General features: G+C 34.3%; 1 protein-coding gene across 1 annotated transcript in view; it reads right to left on the minus strand.

The window, feature by feature from the left end:
* Nucleotides 1-10,355: 10,355 nt before the first annotated feature.
* Nucleotides 10,356-18,732, minus strand: part of LOC123385157 — a 55,249-nt gene continuing 46,872 nt past the window's right edge. The window contains exons 3-4 of the mRNA XM_045056751.1: nt 13,966-14,023; nt 10,356-13,106 (exon numbers count right to left, since the gene is read on the minus strand). Coding sequence (XP_044912686.1) covers nt 12,900-13,106; nt 13,966-14,023 — 265 coding nt within the window. The 3' untranslated portion in view covers nt 10,356-12,899. The remainder of the gene's footprint in view (nt 13,107-13,965; nt 14,024-18,732) is intronic.

Here is an 18,732-nt window from a genome sequence, read left to right on the forward strand (position 1 = left end):
AAAAAAGAACCCCAAACATAGGTTGGAAATTACTATTTGCTATGTTGTCTGGGAAACTACTTGATTTATTTAATTCACATTGTATGTGAAGGCATAACATTGATCTACACATCCTAGTAAACTATTATTCCATGGGCAAACTTATTTAGCCCTCAATCTCCACTAAGCAAATTTGTTATGCACCCCAATACTTCTATTTTGGTATTCATCTAAGTACTTTCCCTCCTGTGTACAAATGGATAACCCTCCATTTTACCCCCAAGGCATATTCAAGCTTGAAAAGGGCTGTAGTAATCCAAAAAGAGAAGTGTACGCTGTTCATTGCAGCAAACCATGACTATCAAAGAGAATGCCAAAGGGCATTATTCATTAAAAAATGAATTAACAAGGCTTTCTGCAATTTTGCTGCAGATTTTGCTTTTACAAAAGACTAAAAGAATGCATGATGCAGTGGATCCAAAAGCAAAAAAATACATTCTGGCAACTATTCAAATGCAAATTCAGCTATGCTGAGTGTTCAGGTGACAGCCTGGGTTGTTTATATATTGTCTATCATTGTAACAGTGAAGCACTCAGACAATCTAATTAGGTTATTAAAATTACCTGTTTGAGAAAGACTAGATTTCCCTGAAAGCTTCTATATAAAGCTATTTTTGAAAGGCAGAGAAAGATGTACTGGGATCTTTTATGCAAGAGGAAACGTCATGAAAAAATATCAAAATAGACAAAGCAAACAAATCAAATCAAATCAAAACGAAAACACACACACACACACACACACACACACACACACACTCACAGAGGTTGTGAAGTCAAGAATTATTTATAATTTCTGTGTAATTATTTAATTATGAGTTCAGATTGTTTCACTTTATCCCATATATTATGTTTCACATTTTGTTACTGCCTTCACTATGCATTAGTAGTTTGAAGTGTTCCATCATTACCCAACCTGGTCTATCATGTGTATCTTTCCAATGCCCACATCATTATCCTTTAGTGACTCCTGGTTTTGCCATTGCCTTTAATCCTCTCTGCTATAAACATCTCTAGAAATTTTAATGGTGTCAGCAGAAAGTAGAAGCACAGTCTTAAGAGGAATGGGCACTGCCTCCTGCCTGAATATCAGAGTAAGAGTTATGATGGATCTTTAGCAAACTAATACCTTTTGTATGTTCTGCCCAGAGATATTTCTAATTGCTTGTCCTAAAATGTTCATTTAAATGAACTTCAAATACAATTTTATTCCTATTAAGACAGACCTCTAGTTCAACCTCTCCTAAGGAATGTCTTCTCATTTATTAATATTACACAAACCATATGAATGACAACAATGATCCACTAATACTTTCTCATTAATTATTATAGCTGAGATGGTTCTTTTCATGTCCAACTTAGGCAATGTGAAAATAAGCACTTGACCTGTCCACCCACTGAGGTTTAAAGTGTCAGAAACAAGTTGAAATATAAAATGTATTTAGTGGAAATAATATAATTGGACAACAAAAACAAAATGATAATTATGTTTTACAGTTTATTTTTTCTTATTCTCTGTAGAAAGAGAAATCTGATAAGAATATTTGGGTAAAAAAATTCTAACACTAAGATTTCCTTTTTCTACAAGAAATTGGTGGTATTTGTCCAGTTACATATAGAATGGTAGAAATACTTGGAATTTATCAGTATGAAAATAAGTGGAATAAATCTCTGTGGGTTTAATGTATACTTAGAGTAAGCTGAATTCAGGGATCATTATATTTTATAAAAATCTTATTCATAATTTCAGCAATTCCCACAGTATAAGGTGGATATTTACCTCTGCAAAGTTTGCATAGGAAAGATTGTTGAGTAAATGAAATTGAAGCAATACTAATTAATAGAAATATTTAACCCACTTAAAAAAAAAAGAAATGTTCTTAACCTGAAACTGATCACCAAAGCAGCAATGTATATATATTGTGGCCCAATCTACTTTTGCAGACTTAACTCTACTAGAACTCTACTATTTCCTGTGCTTCGGCCAACCTAGAATACTTGCAACTTTCAGGACACAACATGCACTTAATCACATTTGCCATTTTGACCTTGTTTTCTCTATCCACAACACCCTCTTTGCTATGTACTAGACACTACTGGATAGATTCGTTTTGAGGCATTTCAAATTTTTATGTTTTGTTATTGAAAAATAAAGCTTCTACATCACTTAAAAGTGTGAAAATGACCAATAGAGCTGAAAGGCAAAACTATACAGATTTTCATACCTCAGAAGCCCAAAGAGAAAACAGACCTCCTAGATTAATGCTGGGTTTGAGCCCAGATGTTCATGGTTCTTTGCATTGTTGATTGATGTATTCAAAATGCCTAAAATATTGTCTGACACATAAGAGGCTCTCAAATATTTGTGGAAGGAAGATAGAAAGGAAGGGGAAAAAGGAAGAAAGGAAGGAAGGAAGGAAGGAAGGAAGGAAGGAAGGAAGGAAGGAAGGACGGACTAAGGGATGGAGGGAAGAAAGAAGAGAGGAAGGAAGTAATTCTATTGCATGATTTTATCTATCTATATAGCTGTATCTGTATCATTTATATCAGTGTATCTAAATAAATATAAAAATAATACTCTTGATGGTGTTTTGCCAAAAACTTATTCCTTTCCTTCCCAAATTATGACCCTTTATCCCCTACTTATACTATAGCCCTGCCAAGGAGGCATGCAAATACTAAAGATGCTAAGTGCAATAAAATTTTCCAGTTAAAAAAAATAAGTAAAAATAAAACACTGAAACAGGGACTTCCTGGGAAGATGGTGGAGTAGGAGGACCCTAAACTCAACTCGTCCCAGGAACACAACTAGATAATACTCACATCAATGTAAATAACCCAGTAAAGGACCCAAAGACTTGCAGTACAAACTCCACAACTAAATGTAGAGTAAAGACAACACTTAAAGAGGTAGGAGGACAGAGATGTGGTGGGGAGCAGAACTCCATGGGTCTGGCCACCAGAAGGAAGGAGCCACGGATTGGAGAGGGGTGAGAAACAAACTATCACTCTGGGAAGCCTGCACAGGGAAGGTGAATGCAAATAGCATTTGACTATGAAAATCAGAGAGGGCCAAATTACCTAAGTTCTTACACTGAGCTGGACTTAAAGCCTGGAACTTTAAAAATCAGAGGATGTGGCTCTGGGAGAGCCTGGAGGATGACAGGAAACTGAGTCCCCACCCTTAAAGAGAAAGCACAACAAATAGTCCTCAGAGAAACAGCACAGAAGCAACAGCTTGAAAATCACCTGGGGCATACAGTAGGGAGAGTTATTTATGAATATCAGAGTTCCCTGAGGGACTTCTCCAGGAATAAGGGAGCTAGTGGGCACCATTTCCTTCCCCTACCATCCAGAATAAGACACAGACACTTCCAGGAACCAGTGCAGTTTTGGCATTCACTAACTGACTTGCTTACACCACACCCTACCTCCTCCAGATAGGTCTGCTTCAGTCTTAGCACTGCAGGTCCCCTCTGCCAGAAGACATGCACAAATCTTGCCAACACTGAGTTTTCCAAATGCACAAGATGCAGGGCTTCAGTCCTGTGGTGTTGGCTGGACACCCTCACAGAGGATATGAACCTCTTGTTAAAACTGTACCCCCGGGGCGCCTGGGTGGCGCAGACAGTTAAGTGTCCGACTTCAGCCAGGTCACAATCTTGCGGTCCGTGAGTTCGAGCCCCGCGTCAGGCTCTGGGCTGATGGCTCGGAGCCTGGAGCCTGTTTCCGATTCTGTGTCTCCCTCTCTCTCTGCCCCTCCCCTGTTCATGCTCTGTCTCTCTCTGTCCCAAAAATAAATAAAAATGTTGAAAAAAATTAAAAAAAAAACTGTACCCCCTACTAATGTGTCCTTTGCTGACAGGCCCTGGCTGCTCTAATCTCAGCAGCAGCTGCATAACCCTCTGGAAGAGGACTAGCACCACCTTGTTAAAAGTGTGCACCCTCTGGTGCCTGGGTGACTCAGTCAGTTAAGCATCTTGATTTCGGTTCAGCTTATGATCTCACAGATCATGAGATAGAGCCCTGAGTCAGGCTGTGTGCTGACAGAATGGAGTCTTCTTGGGTTCTCTCTCTCCCTTTCTCTCTGTCCCTCCCTCCCACGCATGCACATGCTGTCCCTCCTTCTTTCTCAAAATAAATAAATAAACTTAAAAAACAAAGTAAGCAATTTACCTACTACTTTCAAGAGCAAGAGATGTTGCTGACCTCACTAACACAGAGAAACAGACACAGAGAGTTACACAAAATGAGGAAACAGAGGAATATGTTACCAAAGAAAGGACAAAAGTCACAGCAAGAGAACTAAGGAATACAAAGATAAGTAATATGCCTGATACAAAATTTAAAGTAATGATCATAAAGACACTCACCGGCCTTGAGTAAAGAGCGGAGGACATCGGTGAGACCCTTAACTGAGAGATACAAAAGAACCAATCAGATATGAAGAACATGATAAATGAAATTAAAATTATACTAAATGGAATAAATTGCAGGCTAGAAGAAGTAGAAGAACAAATCAGTCACCTGGAGGACAAAGTAATAAAAAAGTATTCAAACTGAGCAGGTAAAAGAAAAAAATATGCAAAAATGAGAATAAATTTAGGGAACTCAGTTGACTACATCAAGTGTAATAACATTTGCATTATAGGGATCCCAGAAGAAGAAAAGAGAAAAGGGGCAGAACATTATTTGAAGAAATAATAGCTGAAAACTTTCTGACTTGGGGGAGGAAACAAATTCATATCCAGGAGGCACAGAAATCCTCCAATAAAATCAACCTCAGGAGATCTACATCAAGACACACACTAATTAAAATGAGAAAAAGCACTGATAAAGAATTTTAAAAGCAGTAAGAGAAAAGAAAATTGTTACGTACAAGTGAAACCATAAGCCTACCAGGAGAATTTTATATAGAAACTTTGCAGGCCAGAAAGGAGTGGCATGATATATTCAAAGTGCTGAAAGTAAAAAATTTGCAGCCAAGAATACCCAATCCAGCCAGGTTATGATTAAGAATGGAAGGAGAGATATAGTTTCTTAGACAAACAAAGTTAAAGGAGTTCATGGCTACTAAACTTGCCCAACAAGAAATATTAAAGGGGATTCTTTGAATAGAGAAGAAAGACCATAACTCAAAGAAAGAAAAGTAGGAAACACAAAAGCAGTAAAAATATCTGTAAAAATAATCAAGGGACTCAAAAAATCAAAAGAAGTAATAAATCATATAATCAAAACATGGGGAGGAAAGGATTAAGAAAAGGTTCAAACTTAAGCAACCATTAACTTAAGATAAACTGCTATAAGCAAAAGACACTATATACAAACCTATGGTAACCACAAATTAAAAACCAGTAGTACATATGCAAAAAAATAAAGTGAAAGGAGTCCAAGTATATCACTAAAGAAAGCCAAGGTTTGGTAAGAGAAGAGAGCGAGGGGAGAAGGAACAGAGAAGATCCATAAAAATAAACAGAAAAGAAATAACAAAATGATAATAAACACATACTTATCAATAATTACTTTGAATGTAAATGGAATAAATGCCCCAATTAAAAGACACAGTGTGATGGAATGGATAAGAAAACAAAAACAAACAAACAAAAAATCTATATGCTGCCTAGAAGCACTCACTTCAGACCTAAAGACACATAGATTGAAAATGAGAGGACAGAGAAACATTTATCGTGCAAATAGATGTGAAAAGAAAGCGGAGATAGCAACACTTATATCAGACAAAACTGACTTTAAAATAAAGAGTGTAATAACAGACAAGGAAAGATACTGTGTAATCATTAAGGGGACAAACCAGCAAGATAATATAACCACTATAAATATTTATTCACCAAATGGGGAAACACCCAAATACATAAAACAGTAAATAATAGATAAAAAGGACATAATTGATAGTTATACAATAATAGTAGAGGACTTAACACCCCACTTACATCAATGGACAGATCATCTAAACAAAATATCAACAAGGAAATAGTAGCATTGAATGACACACTGTATCAAATGGGTTTAATAGATATACTTAAACTCTTCCACCCTAAAACAGAATACACATTCTTTTCAAGTGCACATAGAACATTCTCCAGAGCAGATCACAAAGGAAGTCTCAACAACTTCAAAAAGAACAGTCATCCCATGCAAATGTTCTGACCACAATGCAGTGAAACTAGAAATCAACCACAAGAAAAAATTAAGAAAAAGCACAAATACATGGAGGTTAAATAATGTTCTACTAAACAATGAGTGGGTCAACCATGAAACCAAAGAGAAAAAAAAATACATGGAGACAAATGAAAATGGAAAAACAATGATCCAAAATCTTTGGAATGCAACAAATGCAGTTCTAAGAGGTAAATTTATAGCAATGCAGGCCTATCTCAAGAAGCAAGAAAAATCTCAAAGAAACAACCTAACCATACACCTGAAGAAACTAAAAAAAGAAGAACACAAAGAACCCAAATCCAGTCTAAGGAAAGAAATAAATATTCTGGGAAATAAATACAAAAGCAATAACAACAGCACAACAGATCAATGAAATCATGAGCTGGTACTTTGATAGATCAACAAAACTGATAAACTTCTAGCCAGAAATAAATGGAGAAAGAGCTAGAGATAGAGACAGAGAGAACTCAACCAAAATCAAAACGAAAGAGGAGAAATAACTGACAGCACAGAAATACAAAGGATTGTAAGAAAATATTATGAAAAAATTATATGCCAGCAAACTGGACAATCTAGATGAAATGGATATATTCCTAGAAACATATAACCTGCCAAAACTGAATCAGGAAGAAATAGAAAATTTGAACAGGCCAATTACCGGCAATGAATTTGAATCAGTAATAAAAAACTCCCAACAAACAGAAGTCCTGGATCAGATGGTTTCACAGGTGAATTAAACAAACATTTAAAGAAGAGTTAATCCCCATTCTTCTCAAACTTTTCCAAAAAATAGAAGAGGATGGAAAACTTCAAAATTCATTCTATGAAGCAACTATTACCCTGATTCTAAAACCATATAAATACACAACAAAATAAGAAATTACAGGCCAATATCTCTGATGAACATAAAAGAAAAAATCTTCAATAAAATATTAGCAAACCAAATCCAAAAGCACGTTAAAAAAATCATTCACCACCGTCAAGTGTGATTTATTCCCAGGATGCAAAGGCGGTTCAATATTGGCAAATCAATCAACGTGATACATCACATAAATATGAGAAAGAATAAAAATCATATGATTATTTCAATAAATGCAGAAAAAGTACAAAACTTTGACAAAGTACAAATGCATTCATTATAACACTCAAAACAGTAGGTTTAAAGAGAACATACATCAACGTAGTAAGGCCTTATATGAAAAACCCGCAGCTACCTTCACACTCATTGTCAAAAACAGAGAGCTTTTCCTCTAAGGTCAGGAACAAGACCAGGATGTCCATTTTCACCACCTTTATGCAACATAGTACAGGAAGTCCTAGCCATAGCATTTATACAAGAGAAAGGAATAAAAGGAATCCAAATTGGTAAGGGGAAGTAAAACTTTCAATATTTTCAGATGCCATGATATTATAAAGAAAACCTGAAAGACTCCACTAAAAAACTACTTGAACTGATAAATGAATCAGTAAGATCACAAGATACAAAATCAATATACAGAAATCCATTGCATTTCTTTATACTGATAATGAAGCAGCAAAAAGGGAAATTAAGGAAACAACCTCATTTACAATTGCACCAAAAATAATAAAATACCTAGGTATACACTTAACCAAAGAGATGAAAGACCTATACTCTGAAAACTATAAAACATGATGAAAGAAATTCAAGAGGACACAAATAAATGAAAAGATTCATTCCATGGTCATGGATTAGAAGAACAAAGATTGTTCAAATGTCCATATTACTCAAAGCACTCTACAGATTTAATGCAATCCCTATCAAAATACCATCATTTTTCAACAAACTAGAAAAAACAATTAAAATCTGTATGGAGTCACGAAAGACTCCAAATAGCCAAAGAAATCTTGAAAAACAAAACTGGATGTATTACAATCCCAGACTTCAAGTTACATTACAAAGTTGTTGTAATGAGTACAGTATGATACTGGCACAAAAACAGACATGCAGATCACTAGGACATAATGGAAAGCCCCAAAATAAACCCACAATTAAATGGCCAATTAATTTTTGACAAAGGAATCAAGAATATGCAGTGGGAAAAGACAATCTCTTCAACAAATGATGTTGAGAAATCTGGACAGCTACATGAAAAATAATGAAACTGGACCACTTTCTTACACCAAACAGAAAAATAAACTCATGAATTAAGGACCTAAATGTTAAGAACTGAAACCATAAAAATCCTAGAGGAGAACACACGCAGTAATTTCTCCAACATTGGCTGTAACAGCTTTCTAGATATGCCTCCTGAGGCAAGGGAAACAAAGTAAAAATAAACTATTGGAACTACATCAAAACAAAAAACCTCTGCACAGCAAAGGAAACAACAAAGGTAAAAGAGAACCTACAGAATGGGAGAATATTATTTTCAAATGACATATCTGACAACAGGTTAGTATCCAAAATATATAAAGAACTTTATAAAACTCAACACCCAAAAAAACAAATAATCCAATGAAAAATGGATGGGAAACATGCACAGATATATCTCTAAAGAAGATATACAGATGCCCAACAGACACATGAAAAGATACTCAACATCATGCATCAACAGGGAAATAAGAATCAAAACTACAATGAGATACCACCTCACACCTGTCAGGATAGCTAAAATCAACAGTGCTAGAAACAATAAGGGTTTGGAGGATGTGGAGAAAAAGGAACTCTCTTGCACTGTTGGGAATGCAAACTGGTGCAGCCACTGTTGAGGACTGCATGGAGATTCCTCAAAAAATTAAGAATAGAATGAGGGTATGGTCCTATAATTGTGATACAAGGTTTTTACCCAAAGAATATGAAACACTAACTCAAATGGATACATGCACCCCTATCTTTATTACAGCATTATCAATAGCAACCAAATTATGGAAGCAGCCCAAGTGTCCATGTGTCCATTGATGGATGAATGGATATATATATATATATATATATATATATATATATATATATATCTCACATCTTCTTTTCTTCATATATCACATCTTCTTTTCTTCTTTACTCAGCCATAGAAAAGAATTAAATCTTCACATTTGCAACAGCATGGATGGATCTAGAGAGTAAAATGCTAAGTAAAATAAGCCAGTCAGAGAGAGACAAATACCATGACTTCACTTATATGTGTTATTTAACAAATAAAGGGGAAAAAACAGATTTTCAACTATAGAGAACAAACTGATGGTTACCAGAGGTGATGTGGGTTGGGGAATAGGTGAAATAAGTGAAGGGGTTAAAAGTACACTTATCTTGATGAGCACTGAGTAATATACAGAATTGCTGAATCACTACAGTGTACATCTAAAATGAATACAACATTGTACATTAATTACACTAGAATTATTTTTTAATTAAAAAACTAGAAACAATATGTTATTCAGAATAAAAAATAAAATATGATTCAATAATAAAATAGAATTTTGAATATAAAGAATTGCATTGAATAGACAAGACTATAGTCATCAATGTGGATAAGTATCAAACTCATAATGCTGGTGCATCTGGCTGGCTCAGCAGTAAAACACGTGACTCTGGATCTCAGGGTCCTGAGTTCAAACCCTACATTAGATGTAGAGATAACTTAAAAATAAAATCTTTAAAAAAAATCAGTGTTGACAGGGGCCTAGGTGGCCCAGTCAATTAAGCATCCGACTTCAGCTCAGGTCATTGATCTCACGGTTTGTGAGTTCCAGCCCTGCACTGGGCTCTGTGCTGACAGCTCAGAGCCTGGAGCTTGCTTCTGATTCTGTTTCTCTCTCTCTGCCCCTCCCCTGTGCATACTATGTCTCTCTCAAAAATAAATAAACATTAAAAAATATTTTTTTAAATCACAATGTTGAGCAAATATAGGAAAGTTATAAATATATATATATATATGTGTGTGTGTGTGTGCTAAACAATACTAAATATTTAAAGGTTTTAAACCTCTGTAAAACAATAGAATATAGGGTTTTTAGATATACAAATATAAAAAACTGAAGGCTACATCCAAATCCAAGTACAGGAGAGAAGTTACTTTAGGTATAGAGGTCTTAGAAGGGGCACAAGCTGGGGCTTTAGGTTTTTGTGTTGCATTTTACTTTAATGAAAAATAAGCACACATTCAGAGTGAAAATGATCTGAAGAATTATGCATAAATTGTTAATATTTATTTAATCTTTGTAAGGCATTTATATGTGTATCTACCATATCATTTTCTATTAATTCAACCCTAGTGACAATGAAAAACAGTTTGTACAAAGTACAACAAAGCAGCCCCTTTGTCATTCCCTTTGTAAGAGCAGTGTTTATGGGATAGTTATGGTATTTTCAATAAATACTGAATAAACTTCATTACGTAAAAATCAAATTAACGTGTTTTTATCCATGTTAGAAAGGTAAACACCAAGTGATCCAGGTAAAAAGTATATAAGAATTTCTTTACTGTAATCATAAGTTTGTTTCATAGACTATTAGCTATTCTTATCAGTTTAAAAGGAAAAAAATCTTCAGAATCAGATAAGGAAAATCATGCTAAAATGTAACCAAACAGGCATATGTTGATGATTAAATAAAGTATTTAAACAGTTTGATTTAAAGTTAACTTTATGTGTCGAAAATGCAACTACTTCCAAAGGCCAGTGTCTTATTTTTTTCCTAAGTGATAGGAGTGTTACTTAAGTGCTTTAATTAGCCTCTTAAATTATTTCTTAAAATATCTGACAACAGAGAAATAAGGACATATTTTCAATTCAAAAATTCTGATGAGAAATTAATAGAATTTATCCAAAAATGCCAAAAGCAGTTAGTAAAATAACTTTTCTATGATTAAAATAAATGCATGGCAATTCTAATCATAGAAACCTTATCAAACGTCTTTATTTTATTTTATTTCATACCTTTCCATTTTTAAAGTGTAAAGTTTCTTAAAGTTCGTTTCTTAAAAAAAATAGGTTACCTGCCATAAGTAAGTAGATGTGACTGTGAAAGAAATTAGGTGCTTCAAGATCACAGTCAGTGATTTATCTCTCAAAAAGGATTTCCTCAAAAACAGCCTTTGGGCTTTATGTCCCCTTGTATTATAGAAGAATAGTATCTATGCAAATACTCCCAGTGATGAGAACTTCATGTACTCCAAGATTATGTTGTAATACCTGAGTGAATTTCTAGTCTCAGAAAACATCTGCTTCCATGCTTCTGAAATATACTGGGAAAGTGAATATCTCACCAAATATGCTACTCCAATCATCTCACTCACTTTTCATTCTAGGTGTCCTGGCACAATAAATGACTAAACCATACAGGATTATGCTCATCTCTTTTCCAAATAATGATAAGTTCCTTTTTTTTTCTTTTTTTCTTTCTTTGTAAAATTGCTTTAGTATTTAAATTATGAACTTATTTGCCTTCAGAAACCTTTGAAAGATGATACTCATCTACCATGTGTTTGACCCAGAACGTTATTTAACCTCAGTTTTTTCATCTATGTGATGGAGTTAATAATAGGACGTATATCAAAAAACTTTATTTTCAATAAGAACTACACAGTTAATATTTGGAAAGTACTTGGAAAAGTGCCTGGCACTTAGTCAATTCTAAATTAGTGTCTGCTAAATTTAAAAGATAAGAGGAGTGATGGGTATTTTATCAACTGATCTATCAAATGATGTTTGCCATCATAACTTTTTAAATAATATAACAGAAAGCTGAAACACAGCAACTTATTCAAGTCTATGATCAAATGATCACCTCTGAAATGAACAGCTTTGGTGATTTTTCAGTAGTGATGACAGGTAAAAATTACAAGTCTCTACCCCATTTAGCTCTGTATTATATCCATACATCATCCAACACCTTCTGACACTAACATCTGAAATTTTACTATTTAAACAAAAAGTTTCTTCATCTAGTCTGTCTTTTAAATACAAACATCACTAACATTCGTATCATGAATTATTAGTTCACAGTGTGAAGGAGTTTATAAGACTGGCTTTTTTTCCCATAAAATTTAGGAACCTACGATCTGTAAGACATGGGTTACAAAGAAAATAGAGACACTGGTGCTAAATGAAAAGCTTGAAGTTGCAAAAGAAAAAATGTGTACTGTTTTATCAAGGATTTGTTTTATCTTTCAAAAACTCATGCAGGAAAATTGACAAGAGTGAGAAACAATTTTCCAAGGTCTGTGATCTATTGTTCCATTTCCCTGGGGAAAGTCCATGAAAAACACTAAGAAAAATGGTTGAGTAGGAGTCAATATGTGAGAAAGAACACCAGACTGCCTCATACCCATCACTGGACACATTAAGCTGTTGGCAGCGATAGGCTGGAAAACATATATTTCTACCCCTTTCCCAAATCGACCTCTAAATTAGAATATTTTCTGTACTGAACAACTTCACACAAAACTGATTTGTGCTGAAGAAAAGGAATGTCAGTAAAATTGATGTATTCATAAATCTATTATCATGTAGAGAATAAAATTTCTAGCAACTAAACTGTGTGCCTTTGAGAAAATTGTAATTTCTTGAAGACTTAGTTTCCTAAGACATAATATGAAATAATTGGGGTAAAATTTCAGTATCCATGTGAGTTTTGAAATTCCTCAATTCAATGAGTGAGTCATGTTGTTTGCCTTTAAAGCAGTGTCCATATTGGCTTTAGAGATGGTCTAAAGGGTTAGGCCTTTCTTTCAAAAACAAGAGGTCACTACCATTGACATCAATAAAAATTTCCTTTGTCCTTTAAGCATGCATTGCTCAAATATCATATCTTCTGAATTATTCCAAGAACAGAAGGAACAGTTTGATGTGAACAAGAGGGTAAATGCTTGTGCCATAATTCTCAGATGCCTGTCACAAAAATTGGAGACAGAGTTCATTGCAATCAGCGATGGTTTCTGTAAAGGAATAATAAAGAGAAAAGCTGTCACTGAAAGTGGTTTTGAATAAAGGAGGAATCTAGAAGAAAGAAATAATTATTATTTTGAAATCTGACATCTTTTTGCCTCCTGAAATTCCAGTTTATATTGACTGACTTTGTAGTTTACTTTGTTACATGTAGGCAGAATAATGAAAGCGATAATGTCAAGGACTAAAGTGAAGTACACATATGACTGTCACATCATCATCATCATCAATTATATTGTTGAGAGCCTACAGGGTGTATGACACTATGCTATGAATAATCAGTCATCTCTCCCCAGTTTAGCTTAGCATGTATTTCCCTGTTTCAGAGAAAGGAAAATACTCAATCTGTCTCCATTTCTCAGACACTAGCCTGAAAGTGACCTACCATCCTGAGAAAGGGAAACACAGAAATAAATTTTTTCCTTCCTTTGAATGTCTCTTTATTTTGTGATATGTGATATTCTTCCTCCTATGTATTGTACAAAACTGGGCCCAAATTTAAAACTAGATGAGGACCTTCCTTGACCTCAAACATGTGGAAGCCCTAAAACTAATCGGCAAATTAAAAAATTATAGTTATGAAAACACAATCAAAGCAATAGTCAAAGAGATATGAGTAGTCAAAGAGATAGGGTCAAAGAGACCAATTTGCCAAATTAGTAAAGGCATGATTTCTTATTATACTTCTTATATATTTCTTTTATATATTCTTTATAGCAAGTAGGATAAATACAAAGACACATATCTACATATACAGTAGTATAACTGCAGGGAAAAAAGTAAAACAATAAGTAAAAAGAGTCAGAAATAAAAGATAGACTGTCCATAAATACAAATATGTAGGCTTACATCCAACTTCTTGATGCAACAATGAAAGCCAGAAATCAGTGGAAAATCTTTAAAGTCCCTGGAAGAAAAAAAACCAACCCTGGATTGAGTACTAGTGCAGCTATATGTCAAAAATGATTAAAAGTATTCCAAACATAGTCCTATTTATTATCAACAAACTCATGAAAAGAAGGAATGCATTCCCTAAAAGTGCTTTAATGAAACCAAAAAGATGGTCTGAAATACAAGAAAATAATAGTAAGCAAACAAAATGGTAAACAATGGCAAACTTCCTTTTCAGGTCTAAACAAATAAAAATTTACAAATAGCAAAATCAAAATTTCTAACTTATGGAGTCAGAAAAAAAAAACAGATATAACAAACTAGAAAACAATAGAAGTAAACTGGGAAGAAGGTAAAGCATTCAGATGTAAAACACTCTAAGATCTTCCTGCTGTTCATTAGAAAAAGGCCCAGTCTGCCTAGGATGTATATTGCTAGAAATAGTATCACTCCAAAACTAACAAGAAAAGGCTCTCTGAAGCCTTCAGAGTGCTGAGATCACAGGACAAGTAAGTAACCTGAAATCTAAGACCCTAAAATGTGAGAAAGGGCCTGAGGCTGGCTGACTTGTGGCTGTGCACAAGAGGAAATCATGCCAGAACATTTTTTTTTTTTAAGAGAGAGCAGGAGCAGAGGAGAGGGCAGAGGGAGAAGGAAAGAGAATCTTAAGCAAGCTCCACACTCTCAGGGCAAAGCCTGATGCAGGGCTCCATCTCACAATCCTGACATGACTTGAGCCAAAATCAAGAGTCGGACACCTAAGGAGCTCCATGCCAAAAATTACCTAAGAGGGTGAAAAAAATACAGCCTTTTTTTTTTTTCAAACTGCTACTTGCTAAGTATGAGTTAGAATGAGAATATGGAAACTCTGAAAGCCATAGCCACAATAGGAAGAGTTTATACTCATGAAATAAGACTTTCACAGGCCTCTCACAGCCCAAGCTCATGAAAGAGAACACCTAAGAGAACACATTTCCAATAGCCATGTCCTAAAATAAATCTTAAAGAAAGTTCTTCAGTCAAAAGAAACATGATACCACATAGAAGCTTAGATCTACAAAAAGGAAATTGAATTCTCTGCACATGGTAAAAATAAAGGAAAATATTTTAAAAACTTATCTCTTATTTTAATCACTCTAAAATTAGTGTATAAAATTAAAATACCAACAAACATTGTGGTATTTATAGCATACATAATAGTGAAATGTATGGTAACAACAGAACAAAAAAGTGAGAGGGCAGAACTAGAAGTATGAGGTTTAAGTGTCCAATATTAGGCATAATGACATATATTATTTGAAGGTGGGAAGTGATTGAAGATTTACAGTTTAAATTCTAGGGAATATAGGTATACATAATAACCTCAAGATGGAGATAAAATGAAATAGTACACTATTAAAATCCATGTAACTTATTCTAAGTCTTGATATCTGGTAATATAAGTCCTCCAAATTTTTCCTTCTCCAAGGTTGTCTTGGCTAGTCTTTGACCTTTGCATTGCCACATAAATTTATGAATAACCCTATCAGGGACACCCTGGGTGGCCTCAGTCAGTTAGGCATCTGACTTCAGCTCAGATCATGATCTCAAGGTTCCTGGGTTTGAGCCCCACGATAGGATCTGTGGTAACAATTCAGAGCCTGGAGCCTGCTTCAGGTTCTGTCTCTCTCTCTCTCTGCCCCTACCCCGCTCACTCTCTTCCTCTCCCTCTCCCTCTCTCTCCCTCTCTTTCTCAAAAATAAACACTAAAAAAAAAAAAGAATAAACCCATTGGTTTACACACACACGCACACACACACACAACATACATCTGTTAAAATATTGAATAGAATTGCATTACATATTCAAAAAATTGGGGCAGAATTGACACAATCATAGTCTCTAACCTTTCAGTTCAAAACCATGCCATAATCCTTCAATTATTTGGGTTCACTTTGAATTAGCCTCTAATAGTGATTTATACTTGTACATATAAATATATAAAACCTCTTCTTAGTTTTGTTCTTAGTTAAACTCTGTGATATTTTGAGTTGTATATTTTTATGAATTTCATATTCTATATGTTTGTATACATATAAAATTATTGATTTCTAGGAAAATTGCTAATTCACTTATAAGCTATAATAGTCTGTGTTCTCTTTTGTGTTTTCTCCATATAAAAAACATGTAATTATGAACAATGACGTATTGATTTCTTCCTTTCCAACATGTATACCATTTACTTACTCATGTTACCTTATTATAGTAGGTAAAAATGATGATTAAATGTTGAATACATGTGATGACAGCAGAAATTTGCACTCAGAAGAAAAGCTTAATTTCAGAAGAAAACTCTTTAACTCAAGGTGTTTGTTGTGGTATTTGTTTTTCTCTTGTCATTGCTGTCAATATGTTAAGAAAATTCCTCTCTTATACCTCTTTTGCTAATATTTTACTATAAAATTGTTAAACTATTAATGTGACTTTTGTTAATTCAGTAAATTATCTTCATTATCTAATGTTAAGTCAATTTTATATTCTTGACTTGGAGTGGCAATATTTGCTTAGGAGTTTAGCATTAATGTTCATGCAGCTTATTGGCCTATATTTTTCCCCTCTTATAATGTCTTTGATAGTTTTGGGGGTCAAAAATATGTGCCTCAAAAAGTGACTTCAGAATCATTCATTCAATAAGGAATGTAGCCAGGACAAGCAGAAAAAAGAAATAAGCAAAAAGGAACATACACATACATACATACATTCATACATACACACACATATATATTTAACTCAGGGAATTCATTTTCTCTAAAAGACAAGTCTTGATATTATTGAAATTTCAGATAATGAGGACAAATTTTGCATATTTTATTTTACTAAAACTGCATATTATAGACCAATTTATTTTAAGATTCACATTGCAACATCTGGCAAATCTGGCTATAACTATGCATAATTTGAGAAGGGAGTTGGACCACAGTATACATTTTTGGTCAAATATTTAATGTGTCCTTGGAGTGTACTTAATTTTACTAATGTCCTGATAAGCTTCAGATGTTTTCAGGGTAACATCTAAAAGACAATCATATACATTCTTGAGATGTTGAGCTGCCTGTCCCTTTGATCCTATTTGAAACAAAGGAACCAGTGCCAAGAATAAGAAATGTGGTGTTATGAAGGTGTGGGCATAAGTATTCGGAGGAGGTGATCCCTTCTTCCAAGGGAAAGCTATGCTTTTGTCCTAAGTGCAGATCTTCAAGTACAATGACAGAAATTTCATGTAGAGATTATGTGAAGTCTTCTAATCTCAAGGAAGAATGCAGGTCTTCCTCTCCCTTCTCTCCATCCACAGAAAAAGAATTCTCACTTGGATCAAGGTCTGAGGACTGTTCTCTAGTAGTAGGCCTGAGGCCCACAATGAAAAGTGTTGTTTCTGGTTTGTCTGGGTGGTGTTTTACAGTGGGATATTATTTTGAAATGTTTTGTTTTGCTATTCTCTTTTGGTTTCTTTCCCCAATGAGACTGTACAGTCAGATAATGGTGTATCTTCTTTTTCCTTTTTAAACACTAAATTGCCAACTGGAAATGTGAATATTAGGAAATAAGTCAAGAAAAATCTTATTTAACTTTAGTTCTTATGTCTTATTTTAAAGCACAAGAATATTCCTCACGGCTTAATCAAACCTCAAACAAATTTACCAGAGAATGGAACTACATAGAGATTTTGCACCAACACCCCAGGAAATAACAATTACTAAATTTAACTCAGTGCTAGAAATAAACCTCACATGTCTAGAATGCAAGTTGGTCGTATCTTAAGTGCCTAAGACCTAGGCATATTACTCAAACATTTTTTTAACAAACAGAACTAATAACTTTTATATATATTTAATTTTTAAAAATTCTACAGTATATTGAGTTCCACAAGTGGTAAGCATAAAATGGTCCATGATATTCAAGGAAGAAGAGAACACAAGTAAGAAGAATTAAAAAGGAAGTCTACTTAATAAGAAATTTGCTTATCAATACTGTAGTTAACTGCATTATGAATCAACTCAAGGTCCTTGTATTATGACACATCAGCACACTCACACAAAGGATAACTGTGTTAAAAGATGTTGCCTGTCTCTCTCTTGCACACACACACATGCACGCACACACACATACACACAAATACAAACACACAGAGAAACATCTTACATTCCTGTGCCCATTTAGACTGTGTTCAATTCCTCTACAGGAGAAGAGGAAAATATGAAGAATAAGAAATAAGCAACATCCTTGTCTGTGCTCATGCTATGGTTTATATCAAGTGGTCCTAGATCTTGATACATATTAGTACTGGATTGCTATACCGAGAACGTATGTTTATGACTCTCAGGAATAATTAGCACATTTTTATCCTTGTGTCTTTGAAGCTTTGAAAAAGGAAGGATCTAGAATTGTGGTAAAGAAAGGTCATCTCCTAATTCCCAATGCAAAGATATCTTTGCTGGTAGGACATAACTGTATTACCATTTGTATATCTTCAAAATAGAAATTCTTCTGAATAGATTTATATTTCTTATTAGTAACTTCATGCTCTATAATGAACAACAGAGTACTAGCAAGCACAGGGAGTTCATGAAATATTTTTGAATTAGGCAATGGTTAAAAGAAATAGAATGAATTAATGACACAAGAAATTACACATTGTGGAAGACAATGCAATTTTTGTCTATTTTCAAATAATCAGGATAGCTTTGC

Source organism: Felis catus, chromosome B1, assembly GCF_018350175.1.
Source record: "Felis catus isolate Fca126 chromosome B1, F.catus_Fca126_mat1.0, whole genome shotgun sequence".
In the NCBI taxonomy this organism is placed as follows: Eukaryota; Metazoa; Chordata; class Mammalia; order Carnivora; family Felidae; genus Felis; species Felis catus.